The following is a 14744-nucleotide window of genomic DNA, read 5'->3' as shown; positions in this document are numbered from 1 at the left end:
ACCAGCGTACAGCTGACAGCCTTCGCTCTATGGATCCAGTCAAATCTCCCGGAAATTCGGAAGAAGACGAAGACGAAGACGAAATCTCGATTATCTATACCCTCTACGACAGTATGGAAAACAGTGAATTCTTGGAGACTAGGCGCAGTTTTCTGCCCGCAGACGTGATTGACAAAATGTTTAAACGCGGTGCTTTCGGGGGAGATGTGTCTGCCGATCCACGCCAGCGAGTCTTGAAACTCCTTCACGCCACATCAACTACAGTGCAGTATGAACCGTTAGTAGATTTCATTCTGACGCGAGCTAGGCGACTGTTCCTCATCTGCCTATTTGGTGATGAGCGTGGAATTCGTGCGAAGATGAGCGCGTTCATGAAAGATGGATTTGATGATGATCAACTACCAATTGAACGCCTTGGTCCTACATGGTCGGAGGTTGAGAATCCTTCAAGCATTCGCTTTTATGCCATTGCTGATAGGAGAACTCGTGAGCGGGGACGTAGATTGTGGGGGCCCAGGGTAATCAATTCCTTCCTTGAAGACCAGTGGAGGTTCTTGGCACCTATCATCTCCACATCCACACTGTTACACGATTTTGGGGAGCGTACGATGCCTTTCATATCCGGGGGCTCATTGAGTCGACACGGTGCTTTCAGCACGGTGATACAATACGAAGTACATTCCGCTCATTTCGACAGCACAGAAGAGGTAATATCGATCAAGCTTCCGAAGTCAATGTGTCGCTGACATGAAACTTCAGTCTTCACCTGCTAGCCGTATAATGGCGGTGAAAATGTTCAGAAAGGACCGAAACCGAAAACACAGGACAAGTCATTGGGAAAACGAAGTCAGGGTCCTTGAGAAAATGAAGTATCTGGGCCACGATCACATCGTTCGCTTTCTCACAGCTTTTCGACATGGCAAAGGGCTAACTCTAAATCATTACATTTGCTTCGAGTGGGCTAGTAGCGGCAATCTTTTCGACCTTTGGAACGAAGACCCGCAACCGAGGTTATCAGCACCTCTGATTCAAGCCGTCATTAAGCAAATCGATGGACTTGCACAGGCTCTGAATGCAATTCATTACTTCAAAGGATCGAACGGCGAAACGACTGAAGCATCGCTCATCCATGGTGATATCAAGCCAAAGAATATACTTTGGTTCAGAGACGGCGGGGAAATAGGCACCCTAAAACTTGGTGACTGGGGCGAGGCAAGACTGTATGGCGATGAAGACTCTGAAGGGGCAACCACAGCAACACGTAACAATGACCAGAGCAGATATGGTACCCGTCGGTATGAGCCACCAGAGGTCGAGACAGGATTGGACATTGGTGGTTCCGGCGCCATCAAGAATGGTCGTTCCCGACTATACGACACTTGGTCCTTTGGGTGCTTAACCCTCGAGTTCATCATTTGGCTTCTTCACGGAATGCAGGGACTGGAAAACTTTCACCATGACAATGTAGGAGATTACGGCTTGTCGGACTCATTCTACGAGATCAATCATGAGAGGCTTGCCAAGGTGCACGGCGTTGTGAGTCACTGGATGGAACACCTGGGGAAGGATGCGCTCTGTGAGTACGAGTCCTCGGCACTCGGTGACCTCCTCGATATTGTTCGAAACGGACTCCTCGTGGTCAAGCTTCCCCAAGGTGGCGGAAGTACTAAAACCAAGGTCAAAAGTTACTCACGGTTCATACTCCGAGACTATCAGGAAACCAAGGGGGAGACGGCTGGAGCTATCATGCACGAAACTGTCATGGCGAAATGTGCACCGGTAGCCGCTGACACGCCGTCGATCGTCATCATCAGTCCTGCGCAGGATGAGGGGGCAACGCCTGTGGGATACGAATGCAGCGATGGAGATCGGTTAGCGCATCAGAACAATGTGCCTTTGTCAGAACCAGATCTAGAGCGTTTCCGTGCCATTGAGCTGGTTCAAAATCTGGACCGATTACGTCAAAGGGAACACTCGGACGGTTACTGGTTCCAGGATCTCCCTCGCTGCCCGATGCCCCCAACTTTCAGAGGGAGGGCCTCACTGAGCAAGATACCACTGCGGGTGAGAGGGAACTATGATTATCCCGATCTTGACCCAGAGGACTGGCAGATACGTCCGGATAATGACTTCGCCGCCAGCATATTTGACCGTCTCGTTAAGTCTGGCGTCTTGTCGCCACCATCCACAACGCAAGTCACGAGCCACCTGTGCGACAAATGTCATGAATTCGAGCGAGAAATTTGGAGTCCTTTTTTCAGCATGACTTACGAAACGAAGCTGTTGTATCAGAATGCAGCATCGCACACTTGCGACCTGTGCGCTCTATTGTCGCAGGTCTGTCAGGATAACGCTAGCTCAACCCACTCTAGCGTGAACTTCGAGCGACGAAACTCTACAGTCAGGATGAGTAATATTAGACTCCCGGTTCTATCACTATTCCGTAACTATGGTAAGTTACCGTTCGAAAATGAACGAAAAGTCTCTGACTGCCCCTTTCTAGACCCCCATAGCATCGTCAATGATGTTCAGACAGGCTTTGATGCGCTCCCGAAAGCCGGAACCGCCCTTCATCTTGAGTTGTTATGTGGCTGGCTTGAACACTGCGATAACGAACATTGGAAGGACCCAAAATGCAAACCCTCAAGGTTTAAGAAATCCGCAGCCGGTTCGATCATCAAGCCTCCGACCCGCCTGATTGACGTCGGCACCGCGGCAGATAGGACTGTAAAGCTGCAGGAGATGAAAGATGATGAAGGCGGGGATTGGATCGCCTTGTCTTATCAATGGGGCTCGCCACCTCACTTCTCAACAACTCGGCGTAACATTAGCGATATGTATGCTGGCGTAGAAGTTGAAGTACTCCCCCAGACCTTTAGAGACGCCATCACCATGACAAGAGCATTAGGGAGACGGTATCTCTGGATCGACTCCGTCTGTATCATACAGGGACCGGATGGTGACTTTGAAAGGGAAGCCAGAACTATGGAAGACGTCTACAACGGCGCGTATTGCGTACTGGCTGCTTGCTGCGCCGAGGGTCAGACTTCGGGCTTTCTAACGCCTAGAGTGACTCGACATCAAGTTACACTGGACTCAAAGCATCAAAACCACGGCATCATCCATGTGTGCCAAATGATCGATGACTTTGACAAACACGTCCTCAACGGAGACCTCGCAAAGCGTGGCTGGGTCCTCCAAGAGCACGCACTTGCTCGCCGAACGATCTTCTTCACCAAGTACCAGACATACTGGGAGTGCGGCCATGGCATACGTTGCGAGACGATGGCGACGCTTTCCAAGTAAGTCGCTTGTACACCTGATCACACGATGTATACAGCTGACATCGATGGTAGCGATCATGCGTCTTTCCTTGGCGACCCTGACTTTCCCAAACGCCTGGAACCAGCCGAACATGGCGAATTTGTCCTACGGCTCCAAGAATTGCTGAAGCAATATTCGCGGCTGGGCTTATCAAAGGAGCACGATCGCTCCACAGCGATTGCTAGCCTCCAGCAACGTCTGATGAGAGTAATGAACCTTCAAGGCGAATATGGAACATTCGATAGTAGCGACAACCCAGGTCTACTTCGTCGCAGTCTCCTCTGGCATCGGTCCTTGGACGTGAAGAGCTTAGCTACGATATCCTACCCAAGGCATTATGAAGTTCCCTCCTGGTCTTGGATGTCATGTTCCGGGCCTATAGACTACTTCCCGCTGACATTCTACGGCTTCGATTGGCAACGCTTGGAAGTGACATGGTCGGATACGAAGGTTGCAGGTGGGAAGACGCGTCTCGGTGCTGCGGTGCAGCAGCTCGATCTGACTGCAGTCAACCCTTTCGAAGCGGATATCATCTTTGACATCCCTGCCAAGGTGGATGAGAAAAAGATGATGGCGGTGGTTCTGGGTGTCGAGAAGGGAGACGCCACACTAGGAGACAAGAAACACTATGTCCTAGTTGTAACCTCGAAAGAAGCTTGGGGACATGCATTGTACGGACGGGTTGGCGCGGGTCACGTTCCTGGGAGATGCTTAGTAGGGGAGCCGGAAGATTGCTTGCTCATCTGACGGATGGACTTTGTTGTACTGGGCATACTTCTACTGTCGTTACATCTTATTGAGACAAAGGCCACGTCTACCTTCCAAGGGTTTCAAGAATACATTAGATTCTTCTCGTACTACACAAGGCGTCTTTTTGCCAGACGTGTTGCATTGAGTTAACAGGTTGAAATGTCATGGTGTCAACAGGCGGTGTAAAGCACATATACTGGACGTGCGATTGAACCAAGCCCTGGAATGCAGAAGGAGGTAGGGGGTACCGGTTTCAGAGTCTGCATAATATCCTCCAATCAGCAAAAACCTAGAATTTGTAGTGCAGAAGCGAGAGCCCACACGGGTCAGCAGTATCCATCGCCGGTGAAGACTTGAGAAGGCTGTGTAATTCATCCCGCAGCACAGCCACCAATGAGACAAAACCTGGAATCGAGGCCAGTGAGCAAGCCCTATCCACCTGAAGACTAAAAGACGCACTCTACTGACCATCCATGCGCAGAGCCACACTTTGAGTTGATCTCGCATGCGCAATCATTGCTAGAAGCGTGCATGTATGGTAACGACGTAGAAGCCGAAATGATAAGTCACCTGGCAAGGCTGCCCTTGCGCTATCATGTGCCCAGGTGGATTCGCGAAAGGCCTTCTTCTCTAGACGCTCCCATAACACGACTACGTGTGTCTACGACGCATGTACATATGGCAAGAATAGCCGTCCATACGATGCTTTGTTAAAAACCACTCCTACTTACCTCTCTCGACCATGAACATCACTCACCTCGCCGGCTTAGGCTCAAGAACAATGCCACAAAGCTCTTCCACAAACTAAAGGCAAAGACGGACTCTTATACGTGGCGCACCAGAGACTTTCTCAAGTCCTTTGAGCAGTGAATCCGGGTTGGCTTGGGAAAATGGGGTATTTGTAGGGGCTTTTGGCTCTTGGCTCGAAAAGAGATGTTGCTGATGATGAGACACAGGGAGAGCGGCATCTAGACAAGCACAGTAATAATGCCACAAGGCCATTTACAATACACTCTCATCTCGACAAGCTTCTGGTAACGCAGATTCTTGCTCATTATTTATGAACAGCAACATTTGCGATACCGTCTGATCCGTCCACACCGAAGACCAGCGTAGGACTGTGCGATCGTGTCACATGCACGTGGATGAGAAACTGTGCGTCGCGCCCCGTATTTCATCTTGCGATTGTAACTCGTATTAGAAAATATGAATCAATATTAATGGGGAAGATGGGAGTTGGGAGTCGTCCAGTTTTGCCGTTTTGGAGTCGTAGGGTTGGAAGGAAGGTGGTTCTGGCGGTGTAGGCCTGTCGACGACTGGCGCTGAGCGGGCCGCTTCGGGGATCTCGGCCCCACTTGGCTAAGAGCGCTCGTCACGACTTCAAGCTGCTAATCTATCAACCCTCCTTCACACCTCCAATGGGTCTACTGCGCTCCAAACACACTTACGACTAAGGACAACGGATTGTTTTGTACGCTTCACGGTATGAATTGAGCAAAGAGCTCTGCAGCTATAGGCCGACTGTATGCCACCCATCTTCGAGACAACATGCGACCCCAAGGACGTCAATCACATACGCGGTTGCTTTAAAAACATCGCTTTCGAGGGTCGCAAAGCTCAGTTTTGGACAAACGAAAAACATCAGGCTGGGTAAGACGGAGCTTGTCGCGATTCGCGTAAGCTATCGACGTCACTTCCCACCCACCGTGTTCAGCCATCTCTCCTACACCTGCACCTTGCCTTGCCTATTTCTTCACAACAAGAATACTGCATGAGACTTAGAAACTCTATGCATTTACTGATATTCTAGAGTGAGTTTGTAACACCGCGGGCCTGCAGTCGCTACCTTGTATCGTAGTCGAGCCGCATCGATGCATATGAAGCCCAGCTGCATCGCTTATTGGGAACCATCATGAGACGAGCGAGAGAACAAGAAAATATAATACTCGCCTGCGTTTGGTATCGCCACGCCCGTACCGACCTGCGTCAGGAAAGAAAGCCTTGGCAAAGGCTTAAGGTTGCGAATCTTCTAGCATAGCATGTTCTGCACTGCCCTGCCAGGTGGTAGATCATCTCATCAATGCTGTCGATGACCATAGCCATCACCCTCACAGCGCGCAAATGCGGATGCAAAAAATTAACGCGCCACAGCCCACCAGCACACACTTATGACATGTTCGTTGCCGGCTGTTCCCATAACTTTCACAAATCACACGAACCAGTTTCAACAGTATTTACACAGACATCCACTTCGCGCATCAACCGTGTCCATCGAAGACTTTCTAGCACTGCTTACGTTACATTTCCCATATCACCTCGCCGACCAAACACACACCAAAATCATGTCGAATGGGGCGGTAACCGCTATTGTCACTCTTGTCGCAACATGTCCCCTTTCGATCGCGCTCTTGTTCCACTTGATCAAACGAGCCTGTCTCCATAACCAGCCCAAAAAGACTGGTATGTAAATCTTGGCTACAAGCCTGTATGGTGACTTTCGACTAACAACATCCTAGATGTCGAGCTCGCCAATCGCCCAACTCCGCCAACTATCAACATACTCGTCAATGATCAGCTCGACCTCCTTGTACCTTGGCCGGGTCTTGCCTATGTACCTGGGCGTCAATCGCCTACCTCTGTTGGGTCATCTGGAAGGAAGCACAAGTTAGTATTTCAATATATCGAACTTAGTTGTACTGTTTTAACGTCTGTGGATAGGGAGCAACGCCAGAGACTGTGACCCACGGTAGTGGGCTACCCTTAATCGCAAGGCGACACAACGCACCGAAACAAGCATTCGCGACCAATGGTAGATTGATAAAGTATCTTCAACCAAGGCCGTCGGCTCCCGCCCTTCAAGCCCCTCAGTGCGGGCCACATACTCAATACACTAAAAAGCTGGACCCGGATAGAACAAATAAAATGACGCCACCATGGGAATCAGGGATATACATGCAGAGAAACAAGAGAGGTGGCTTTTTACAAACAGTCATGGTTGGCACGCCCAATAGCTTTCATAGGTTTCCGGCGCAGGGAAAAGACAGATGGTTCTATACGCACAGCCTTTTTTGGCACCCAGTAGCTTTCATATATTTGAACACGTATCCCACACCCCAACCTCATGAAAACATGATTTCGTGCCGCCCTCCACCACTTCCTCGCCTCGATATGTTTATCCCTCTGTCTTCGACCTCGTGCGGCTGGATGATTATACTGAGAGGAGCAATGGCTCTGGCGCTGTGAGTCTGTCAACAATCGTTTGGCGCTAGACGGGCCGCTTCGGAGATCCTGACACCAGCCGCAAGTCCGATCTACTTAGGCAGTGATCGTTGATCTATCATTACCGTGAGCGAGAACTTGACCACAAGATCAGCAAATCATACGATTGGACAAAATGGTAAGCGGACAGAAAGTCTGGGACGAGAAAAGCGGAAAAAGCTTTTTGAAAGCTATTGCAGTCAAACGAACTATGTAGTACCTACCCAAATGGCTTCGGCCGGCGGACAAACCATACGTCGCAAGATGTAAGACCGCGCGCACGCAGTTCGAGGTGTTTCGGCGGCCCGTGTGAGCAGTTACAGCCGTTGGCCCTGGAAGGTGCACATAACAGATTGCAGCCTTACGGCTTTCCGGCCTGCTGCAGAGTCGCTAAGCTCCATGAGGCGTACGGTCTTTCGTACCAAGGCTGCCTTTGATCCTGCAAGCGGCTAGGTTTCACACCTATGATCTTGTGCATCTGTCCTGTGGCAACCAGACATGTCAACAATCAATCTGATCAATCTGGTCTAACTGAATTAAGTAAGATCTTAACTTAAACGAGCTAGTCAATTTCTATATTAGGTTAGACCAGATTGATCAGATTGATTGTTGACATGTCTGGTGGCAACATCATAGCTACGTCTACAATAGTTTTACAGCATATCCAAACTCCGTGGGACAGATTGTGTCCAAGCATGGCAGAATCTTGCAAGAATGAACCGCCGTGTGATATTTATCGAAGGGAAGTAGGTTTCTTGGATAGCAGGGAGTATACCTAATCTTGAAAAACAGGTTTCTGGGTGCGTGTCGAATTGTCACCCGTTGAGACAATAGTTTCTCACTGAGCTATCGCTTTTACGGGCCTTAGGAACTGGCTGCGAAGAGCAGTCAGACGAGGCTGAGCCACTTCTATCTACTTCATTGGATGCTTCCACACCCATGCCACATTTCAATTCTGATCCACAACCTAATTGGTTACCTACTGACCGACGGATCTCTGCCAAGTAATCACTAACAACTCGCCAATCAAGAGCAGAATGCTGTAAAACGCCTTATTTCTGCTTCTTACTATGTATAAGAGCTCAAGTCGTTCATCATGAGCTGTTGGGAATTCAAAGCTGTCTCGGGTGACCTCAGAATCTACATATTTTCCTCTCCGACCCAACGATTCCCATTGCTTACTGCTACCTTAACCCGACACTATGTTACCTCTGTCCAATGAGTCCATCATTGCAATCGTCACGCTCGTGGCAACGTGCCCTCCGTCAACACTCCTTATCGGGCATATTCTCCGACGCAAATACTTTGAAGTCCAGCGCGAAGTACAGGGTGCGTCTGCACAGATATGCCAATGATATGACTCGCATCCTGACTTGATACTAGATGTTGAGCGCACCTCTCGCTCTAGGATCAACCTTGAAGTCATCAGACACGTTAAGGATACGATACTTCAACCTGTTAACGCATACTTGACTATCCGGTAACCAGCGATCACTGCCCTCAAGTTCAACAAACTACCCGAATATTTGACGACCCCACTCACGATAAACACAAAAATGTTTTGACGTCACAGTACCCACCATTAGCTCGCATCCATATTCACATGTACTTGGACTATATCTTTTAATTTAATATACTACTATCCATACCACGAATGCCCAAATACCAATGCTTTCAAACAAACCGCTATCGCACATGCACGTTTCTTTGCTAATCAAGACACTGCACCCCACATTCCAGCACTTCTTCCTCTCGCTCTATCCTCGTAACGAGCAGAGGCAAGGAAGGCATGTGTTGGACTGAATGTGTAAAGCCGTCCTCACAGTCCCAATCCAATGCTCAAGTCTCAAAGAGTGAGCTCTAGTCCTCATGGACGATAGCACGAACCCCACTTCCTTCAAACTCATATGTAAAGTGATCCAAACGTCGCATGTCAGATTCCGTCATCGTCTTGTCGGGTTCGAAGCGAAATCGATTGACAAGCATGGCAAGCGTGAGAGTAATCTCTGCGTATGCAAGATTGATCCCAAGACATTGCCTTGCACCCTTGGAAAAGGTCACGAGATACCTCTCCAGCTCTTTTGCGTCTTCAGTCAGCCAACCAGCGGGGTTAAAGCTTCTGGTGTCTTCACCCCATATGCTTTCGTCAAAGTGCATGCTGTACGCAGACATGCCGACAACGGTCCCAGCTGGGACGATCTTCTGGTCAACGATGAGAGGCGTTGCTGCATGCGGTACGACACGTGGAAGTCGCCCTGGCACGGGCATATCATAGCGCAACGCTTCTTTGACGCATACAGTCTGACAACGTTAGCTTCGTATTGCGATCTCATTGAGGTCGCATACCAGATATGGAAGCTGCTCCAGTCTCAAAAGCCCAAGATCTTCGTTTGTAGTAATGCCACTTTCCCTCAACTCCTTTCTTAACTTTACGAAGACGGCAGGATTTCCAGTCATCTGTTGGACAACAATCGCGAGTGTGAAAGCTGTGGTGTCAGAGCCTGCGACCAAGATACTTATGGCTTCGGCCAAGACCAATTCATCGTCCAAATGTTCCAAAGAGTTGAACACTAGTTCATGGTCAAAGGACTTGCCGGAAGTCTTCAAGCGTCTGAGATTGGCGACAGTGCTCGCGACGGTGCTAACGAGTGCCTGGAACCTCACGGCTGCTGTACTGAACATGGCGGCCACACCGGGCGGGCATGTGAAGGCGATAGTCCGGAGAGATGGGAAGTATAGCATGTCCCAGAGTGATTCAGCGGCGTGGTCAAAACACCTGTGGAAGGGAGCGTCGAAAGTATTGTCTTCGGCTTCAGTAAGTAGATTGAAGGATTCTCCAAAAGCCATCTGCGTGATGAGATCGACCGTTAGGCACCTGTGATGACTTCAGCGTCTATATCGCACCCGGTAGGATTGGGAGGGCTACCTGAAAGCATAGTAAAAGTTAATCGCGCCGTTGCCTTTAGTCTCCGATATCCTGTCACATAAGAGAGTGGCTTTGGAAAGCAAAGTTTTCTCCATGGACCTTATGTGCGTCTTCGAGAAGAAGTTGCTGAGAAGCTTACGTCGTACACGGTGTAATTCTTTGTTGCCCTCGACGAACACTGAGTGTGGTGCGCCAAAAGCCTCATAAAAGTACTGCTGTTTGGAAAAGGCATAGCTCTGCGAGTAGATTGTATGATAGAGCCTGGGTTCAGTAATGTGGAGCTCATTTGGCCCGATTCTGAGTGCTCGTGTGCCTGTTCAAGCTGTCAATGTCTGGACGTGTAATCAGTAATGAGACATACCATATGCTTTGTGCAGTTGCTCAAGCGTCTCTTCTTGTTTGCCAGTCTTGCTTGGGGTGTACTGCCACCAATTGGAAAGTGCAGCCTGGTACGGACCAGGAAAGGTTGCTGGTGAATGAAAGTAGAGTAGGTAGACTGTGCGCAAAAGGCCCAGGATGAGCGCAAAGAGGAATATACTGGCTTCAAGCTCGGAGAAGGAGCGTGTCTCCAGAAAAGACAGATTCCAAGCCTCCCTGAGTTGAGCGAAGATACTTGTGGACATCATCTTGAGCTATGGTAGCGTGATAGACGAAGATACTCAGCTACACTTATATGGTTCGTCATTTCGCACATCGTTTCGTACATCGCATAGTATGCGAAGAGGTTCCCCAGATCTGTTCGCTCAATGTAGATTTGGTAAGTCGTGAGTAGGCGGTCTCGCGTCGAACGTTAGACCGACCGTCCGCTCGCGGGAAAGTCAACGCCGACGATAGCAGGATTATGTTGATCTCTGAACGACCGTCTGCTGCTAGAGATAATGAGTATCCGTGCTTTGCTGCGATGAGCAAATGTGATGGAAAGAAATGTTGCGCAAGTGTGCAAGAAGCATCCAACTGAATTCGATTAGGCCGTTCGCTAGTGCCGGGGCCAACATCTGAGCATCTCCTACGTCATCGCCCCCTTGTCTTCTTCCCTTCACACGGCAAGCTTCACCCCTTCAAACCATCACCTCTTCAGAGAATTTTGCCGCAGACTCTGCTGCATAGCCTTCCGGCCATTGTCCCGTCATGCCAAAGACTCCAGTGGCCCTGCTTCCGATCGCTTTTTCCATGGCGTGCTTACCGACTTTCTTTTCCCATTCTTCCAGACTCATTTCTCCGCCCAGAACCTGCGGCAATGTAATCGCCGATAACCCTGCAATATCGCAGCTTGCCCCAAGATGTGGGCGAAGCTGAATGAGCGCCTCGCCTGCCAGCAGTAACTTGCCTCCGAAGAACGAAGCTTTTGTATTGTCAAACGCTAGATGGGAGCACAAGTCAGCACATTATTGCCATCCAATGGGTATGTGGATGACACATACAACAAACGGCTGTGAGAAGCGGCATGCTTGACTCATGGAAGATCTTCCTCCACATTGGGGACAGTACTTCGTCTCTTCGCCGGAGCTGCGCCTCCCAGATGTCTGGGCGCAACAGGTTCCCGGGTACGGTGACGTTATGTCGGACACCATTAACGTCGGTCATGTAATCTGCAAATACGGGTGTTGAAGCGTCGCAGGCGTCATACCAGCACCATTCGATCACACGATTCCCGGGGCGCATGTCTCCGATAGTACTAGGCGATAGATAGCTACGACCTGTTAGTCGTGGTCATCAGCATTCCACCCAAACTTACACCACTATGTAGCTTCCATCGAGCATGCAAAGAGGCATCTTTCCGTCTATCGCGCAGCGCAGCTCCTCAGGCGCATCGTTTTCTGGAAACTGTGACCTCCACGCCACATAGCCAACATAATCGGTCTTCACATCAGGAAGCACAAGACTACGGAGATGGGATCGTGCACCATCGGCCGCCACGATAATGTCTGCCGTCATCTGTTCCTCAACGCCATCTTCGCCTTTGTACGCTACCACGAGGTGGTCAGCTTGCTCAGCCAGCCCGCATACCTGGTATCCACACCGCATGGTGACAGGCCCATGGCCGTCGACGTCTTTCTCGCAGGCCATCCTTAGCAGACCGTGAAGACCAGCCCAGCACGAGGTGCGCACGTCTTCCGTGAACGGCACTTCAACCAAGGCCTTACCATCCTTGTCAAGGATTGGAAATGCGGGGTTGCGGAAAACGATATCGTCAAGCTCAACATCAGGTAAGTATGTTGTGAACACTTTCTGTGCGTTTGACCATAGACTCAAGCCTGCAGCTCGGGCTTGTAGCTGCTGTTCAGTTCGCATCTCAAGAACGACAACGCTGTGGCCATGAGACTTGAGCGCCACGGCATGCATAAGCCCAGCTATCGAGCCACCAACCTATTGGGTATGTCAGCCTCATACTAGCCAAGGGGTGTAAGGTAACTTACCACAACAACGTGTTTTTTTACTGGTCCTGCCATGATTCTTGCAATGAAGCGCACGAATAAATATAGACGGATGATACTCTGGGGGACGCCTTCTGAAGCGGAAACGGCCCTTTTATCGCGTTGCAGTCCAAAGATGGGTTCTATCGACTACTCAACTGCCACCGACTCAGTACGAAACGTCGTCCGTTGCACAATCATTCATTCAGGCACTATTATGAGGTGAACGGGCAGCGAACAATGCCTGCTCATACATGAGTGGTTAGCTTGCATACCGGCATGCAGCGCAGTCGCATCGTGGCTTCGCCTATCTTCTTGTCCACTTCCATCTACCAGTAAGACACATGTCTTGCGCGATCCTCCAGATTCTCTCCGCTTTAGCAAACCTCATGTTCGAAGTCCTTGACTGAGATGAACCAGCGGCCCGTTCACGGGTACCGAGCACGTTACGTGAGGCGGCTTGTATGTTCGATGTTCTTGGCCCCTTGTCGACTTCTGTTACGCGAGCTGCTGTCCAAGTCACTTCTCCACAAATATCCCGGGTTGATACTGAGGTTCCGCGTACCTTGCTCTCCATTAGCCTCTTCATACATACGGTCGTCTGCGGAGGATCTCATTGTCGGTGAGAACGACCCTGAAGTCTGTACCTCTCGATGACTTTGGACTGCACCTCGCTGTTCTTTCCACATATCTTGCAAGCGCATGCATGACAGGAGCAATAATACTTTCCTCGGCATATAATATGATGGGTCTCTACGCTTGCCTCGTTGGCGGTGGATCAGACTAGGAATAGTGGACACATCTCAAGCAATCGGCATTAGCTCTCATCATGCTAAGGAGTCTGCTATCAAAAGGTGTTGTATGTGAGGCAAAGAACGCCAAATATGAGGAGCCACTTAGTCAACATCCGCTATGTATGTCCCAGAATGCCTACAGGTTCATCTCCCGCCATGCCGAGCTGGCCTTCCGTACGGAGTTTGCTCCGCCAACTGCCTCAGTCTTACCATTTGCACCATCTTCTGACACTTTTCACCGCCATCATCACCACATTCATATCCCGACCTGATCTCTGCTTCAACGCCTTTCGGCCCGGGGTCCAGTAGGAGGGTACAGGTCTGGGACGAAGCAATCGTTGGTAGAAGACCTGTTCCGTGCGTTTCGATCACGATCGCGCTCCCGGCGAGCTCCTCGTTGATGACCACCGCGCTCGTAGAATCCACTCGACCTTCTCCGATGCTCAACGTATACCGCCTCGCTGTACCGCGATTCTCGCTCTCGATCTGAACCCTGGTGCGGAGAGTTGGCGTTGACGTTCATCATCGGGCGTTGCGTCGAGTCCCTCCTACCGACCCCGGTGTTTCCATCAGTTGCATCCGAAGGTCGATCCTGTTCCTTCTCAAACTCCAGGTTGTAGATATGACACTGTAGCCTATGGGCCTCTGTCTCTAACGTAGTAACGCGACATTGTAACTCCGTATTCTCGTCCTCGTATGCTTGGATCTGGGCCTCCATCTCTTGTATCTTCATCGTCATATCGCTGATCTCGCGGGCGGACCTGGCGGTGTCTTTCTCCATTAACATCTGGCGTTGTTCAATCGCGGCGTTCTCGCTGAGCACGGCGTTCTTCTCCTCCAGGCGCTTCGAGTACGAGACCGTCAGATCCCCCAGGGACTTGGTTGCCTGCGTCAGGCGGTCATGTTAGTCGCTGGCCATCTTTTTCGCAGCCGTCTTCTCTTCTTGGAGTCTTGCGTTTTCAGCTTCTTGGTCTGCGATGCGTACAATAAGCTCAGGAACCCGCCTCATTAGTGCCAAATTGCCATCGATCAAAGGCGGCGCCGCACTGTGATGAAGTCAGCAAGAGCTCTTTGGGAGATCGTTTCAGGGTGCTTACAGATCTTGAGGCTGCATCGGAACTGACTGGCGGTTCGGCGTTGGGATAGCGGATACTTCATCAGGCATGTCGACATTGCTAGGCTGACGACTGAGCCTAGGGTCACGGGCACTGCCGTAGGTGTTGTTGAACGCCATCTGAATATCTTTAGGGGCAGATGGGAGGTCACGAGAAGAAGAGA

General features: G+C 50.3%; 5 protein-coding genes across 5 annotated transcripts; 2 read left to right on the top strand and 3 right to left on the bottom strand.

Moving 5' to 3' along the window:
* The first annotated feature begins 481 nt into the window (after nt 1-481).
* BKA58DRAFT_393202 (uncharacterized protein) lies at nt 482-4179 on the top strand. Its single transcript, XM_046171071.1, has 4 exons — nt 482-707; nt 760-2452; nt 2504-3302; nt 3357-4179. The coding sequence occupies exons 1-4, from the start codon at nt 609-611 to the stop codon at nt 4069-4071; spliced, it is 3306 nt and encodes a 1101-aa protein (XP_046020743.1). The 5' UTR covers nt 482-608; the 3' UTR covers nt 4072-4179.
* A 1774-nt stretch (nt 4180-5953) lies between these two features.
* Nucleotides 5954-7217, top strand: BKA58DRAFT_473022 (uncharacterized protein). Its single transcript, XM_046175300.1, has 3 exons — nt 5954-6534; nt 6591-6738; nt 6793-7217. The coding sequence occupies exons 1-3, from the start codon at nt 6243-6245 to the stop codon at nt 6812-6814; spliced, it is 462 nt and encodes a 153-aa protein (XP_046020742.1). The 5' UTR covers nt 5954-6242; the 3' UTR covers nt 6815-7217.
* A 1754-nt stretch (nt 7218-8971) lies between these two features.
* On the bottom strand, nt 8972-11170 carry BKA58DRAFT_368877 (cytochrome P450). The gene is made up of 4 exons (XM_046168950.1): nt 10620-11170; nt 10259-10571; nt 9679-10207; nt 8972-9633 (listed from the first exon to the last, which is right to left on the bottom strand). The coding sequence occupies exons 1-4, from the start codon at nt 10882-10884 to the stop codon at nt 9193-9195; spliced, it is 1548 nt and encodes a 515-aa protein (XP_046020741.1). The 5' UTR covers nt 10885-11170; the 3' UTR covers nt 8972-9192.
* Nucleotides 11171-11209: 39 nt separating this feature from the next.
* Nucleotides 11210-12681, bottom strand: BKA58DRAFT_346815 (uncharacterized protein). The gene is made up of 3 exons (XM_046168442.1): nt 11994-12681; nt 11680-11948; nt 11210-11618 (listed from the first exon to the last, which is right to left on the bottom strand). Exons 1-3 carry the CDS (start codon nt 12599-12601, stop codon nt 11317-11319), a joined length of 1179 nt encoding a protein of 392 aa, XP_046020740.1. The 5' UTR covers nt 12602-12681; the 3' UTR covers nt 11210-11316.
* Nucleotides 12682-13746: 1065 nt separating this feature from the next.
* Nucleotides 13747-14700, bottom strand: BKA58DRAFT_449214 (uncharacterized protein; the record flags this gene model as incomplete). The annotated part of the gene is made up of 3 exons (XM_046174302.1): nt 13747-14352; nt 14452-14512; nt 14564-14700. The coding sequence occupies 3 exons, from the start codon at nt 14698-14700 to the stop codon at nt 13747-13749; spliced, it is 804 nt and encodes a 267-aa protein (XP_046020739.1).
* Nucleotides 14701-14744: the final 44 nt, after the last annotated feature.

Source organism: Alternaria rosae (genome assembly GCF_020736505.1).
Source record: "Alternaria rosae strain MPI-PUGE-AT-0040 chromosome Unknown BKA58scaffold_11, whole genome shotgun sequence".
Lineage (NCBI taxonomy): Eukaryota > Fungi > Ascomycota > Dothideomycetes > Pleosporales > Pleosporaceae > Alternaria > Alternaria rosae.
Note: the sequence above shows the minus strand (reverse complement) of the source record. Positions and strands in the feature narration are given on the sequence as shown.

What these genes read in the sequence shown, in the direction of transcription:
- BKA58DRAFT_393202 (XM_046171071.1), top strand. Translation starts at nt 609, where the DNA reads ATGCCTTTCATATCCGGGGGCTCATTGAGTCGACACGGTGCTTTCAGC. An exon ending in ATTTCGACAGCACAGAAGAG is followed by an intron (nt 708 to 759) that starts GTAATATCGATC and finishes ATGAAACTTCAG; the next exon opens with TCTTCACCTGCTAGCCGTAT. An exon ending in ATCACTATTCCGTAACTATG is followed by an intron (nt 2,453 to 2,503) that starts GTAAGTTACCGT and finishes GCCCCTTTCTAG; the next exon opens with ACCCCCATAGCATCGTCAAT.
- BKA58DRAFT_473022 (XM_046175300.1), top strand. Translation starts at nt 6,243, where the DNA reads ATGACATGTTCGTTGCCGGCTGTTCCCATAACTTTCACAAATCACACG. An exon ending in TAACCAGCCCAAAAAGACTG is followed by an intron (nt 6,535 to 6,590) that starts GTATGTAAATCT and finishes ACAACATCCTAG; the next exon opens with ATGTCGAGCTCGCCAATCGC. An exon ending in TCATCTGGAAGGAAGCACAA is followed by an intron (nt 6,739 to 6,792) that starts GTTAGTATTTCA and finishes GTCTGTGGATAG; the next exon opens with GGAGCAACGCCAGAGACTGT.
- BKA58DRAFT_368877 (XM_046168950.1), bottom strand. Translation starts at nt 10,884, where the DNA reads ATGATGTCCACAAGTATCTTCGCTCAACTCAGGGAGGCTTGGAATCTG. An exon ending in GCAACTGCACAAAGCATATG is followed by an intron (nt 10,572 to 10,619) that starts GTATGTCTCATT and finishes CAGCTTGAACAG; the next exon opens with GCACACGAGCACTCAGAATC. An exon ending in AACTTTTACTATGCTTTCAG is followed by an intron (nt 10,208 to 10,258) that starts GTAGCCCTCCCA and finishes AAGTCATCACAG; the next exon opens with GTGCCTAACGGTCGATCTCA.
- BKA58DRAFT_346815 (XM_046168442.1), bottom strand. Translation starts at nt 12,601, where the DNA reads ATGCATGCCGTGGCGCTCAAGTCTCATGGCCACAGCGTTGTCGTTCTT. An exon ending in GATGGAAGCTACATAGTGGT is followed by an intron (nt 11,949 to 11,993) that starts GTAAGTTTGGGT and finishes AACAGGTCGTAG; the next exon opens with CTATCTATCGCCTAGTACTA. An exon ending in GCTTCTCACAGCCGTTTGTT is followed by an intron (nt 11,619 to 11,679) that starts GTATGTGTCATC and finishes GCTCCCATCTAG; the next exon opens with CGTTTGACAATACAAAAGCT.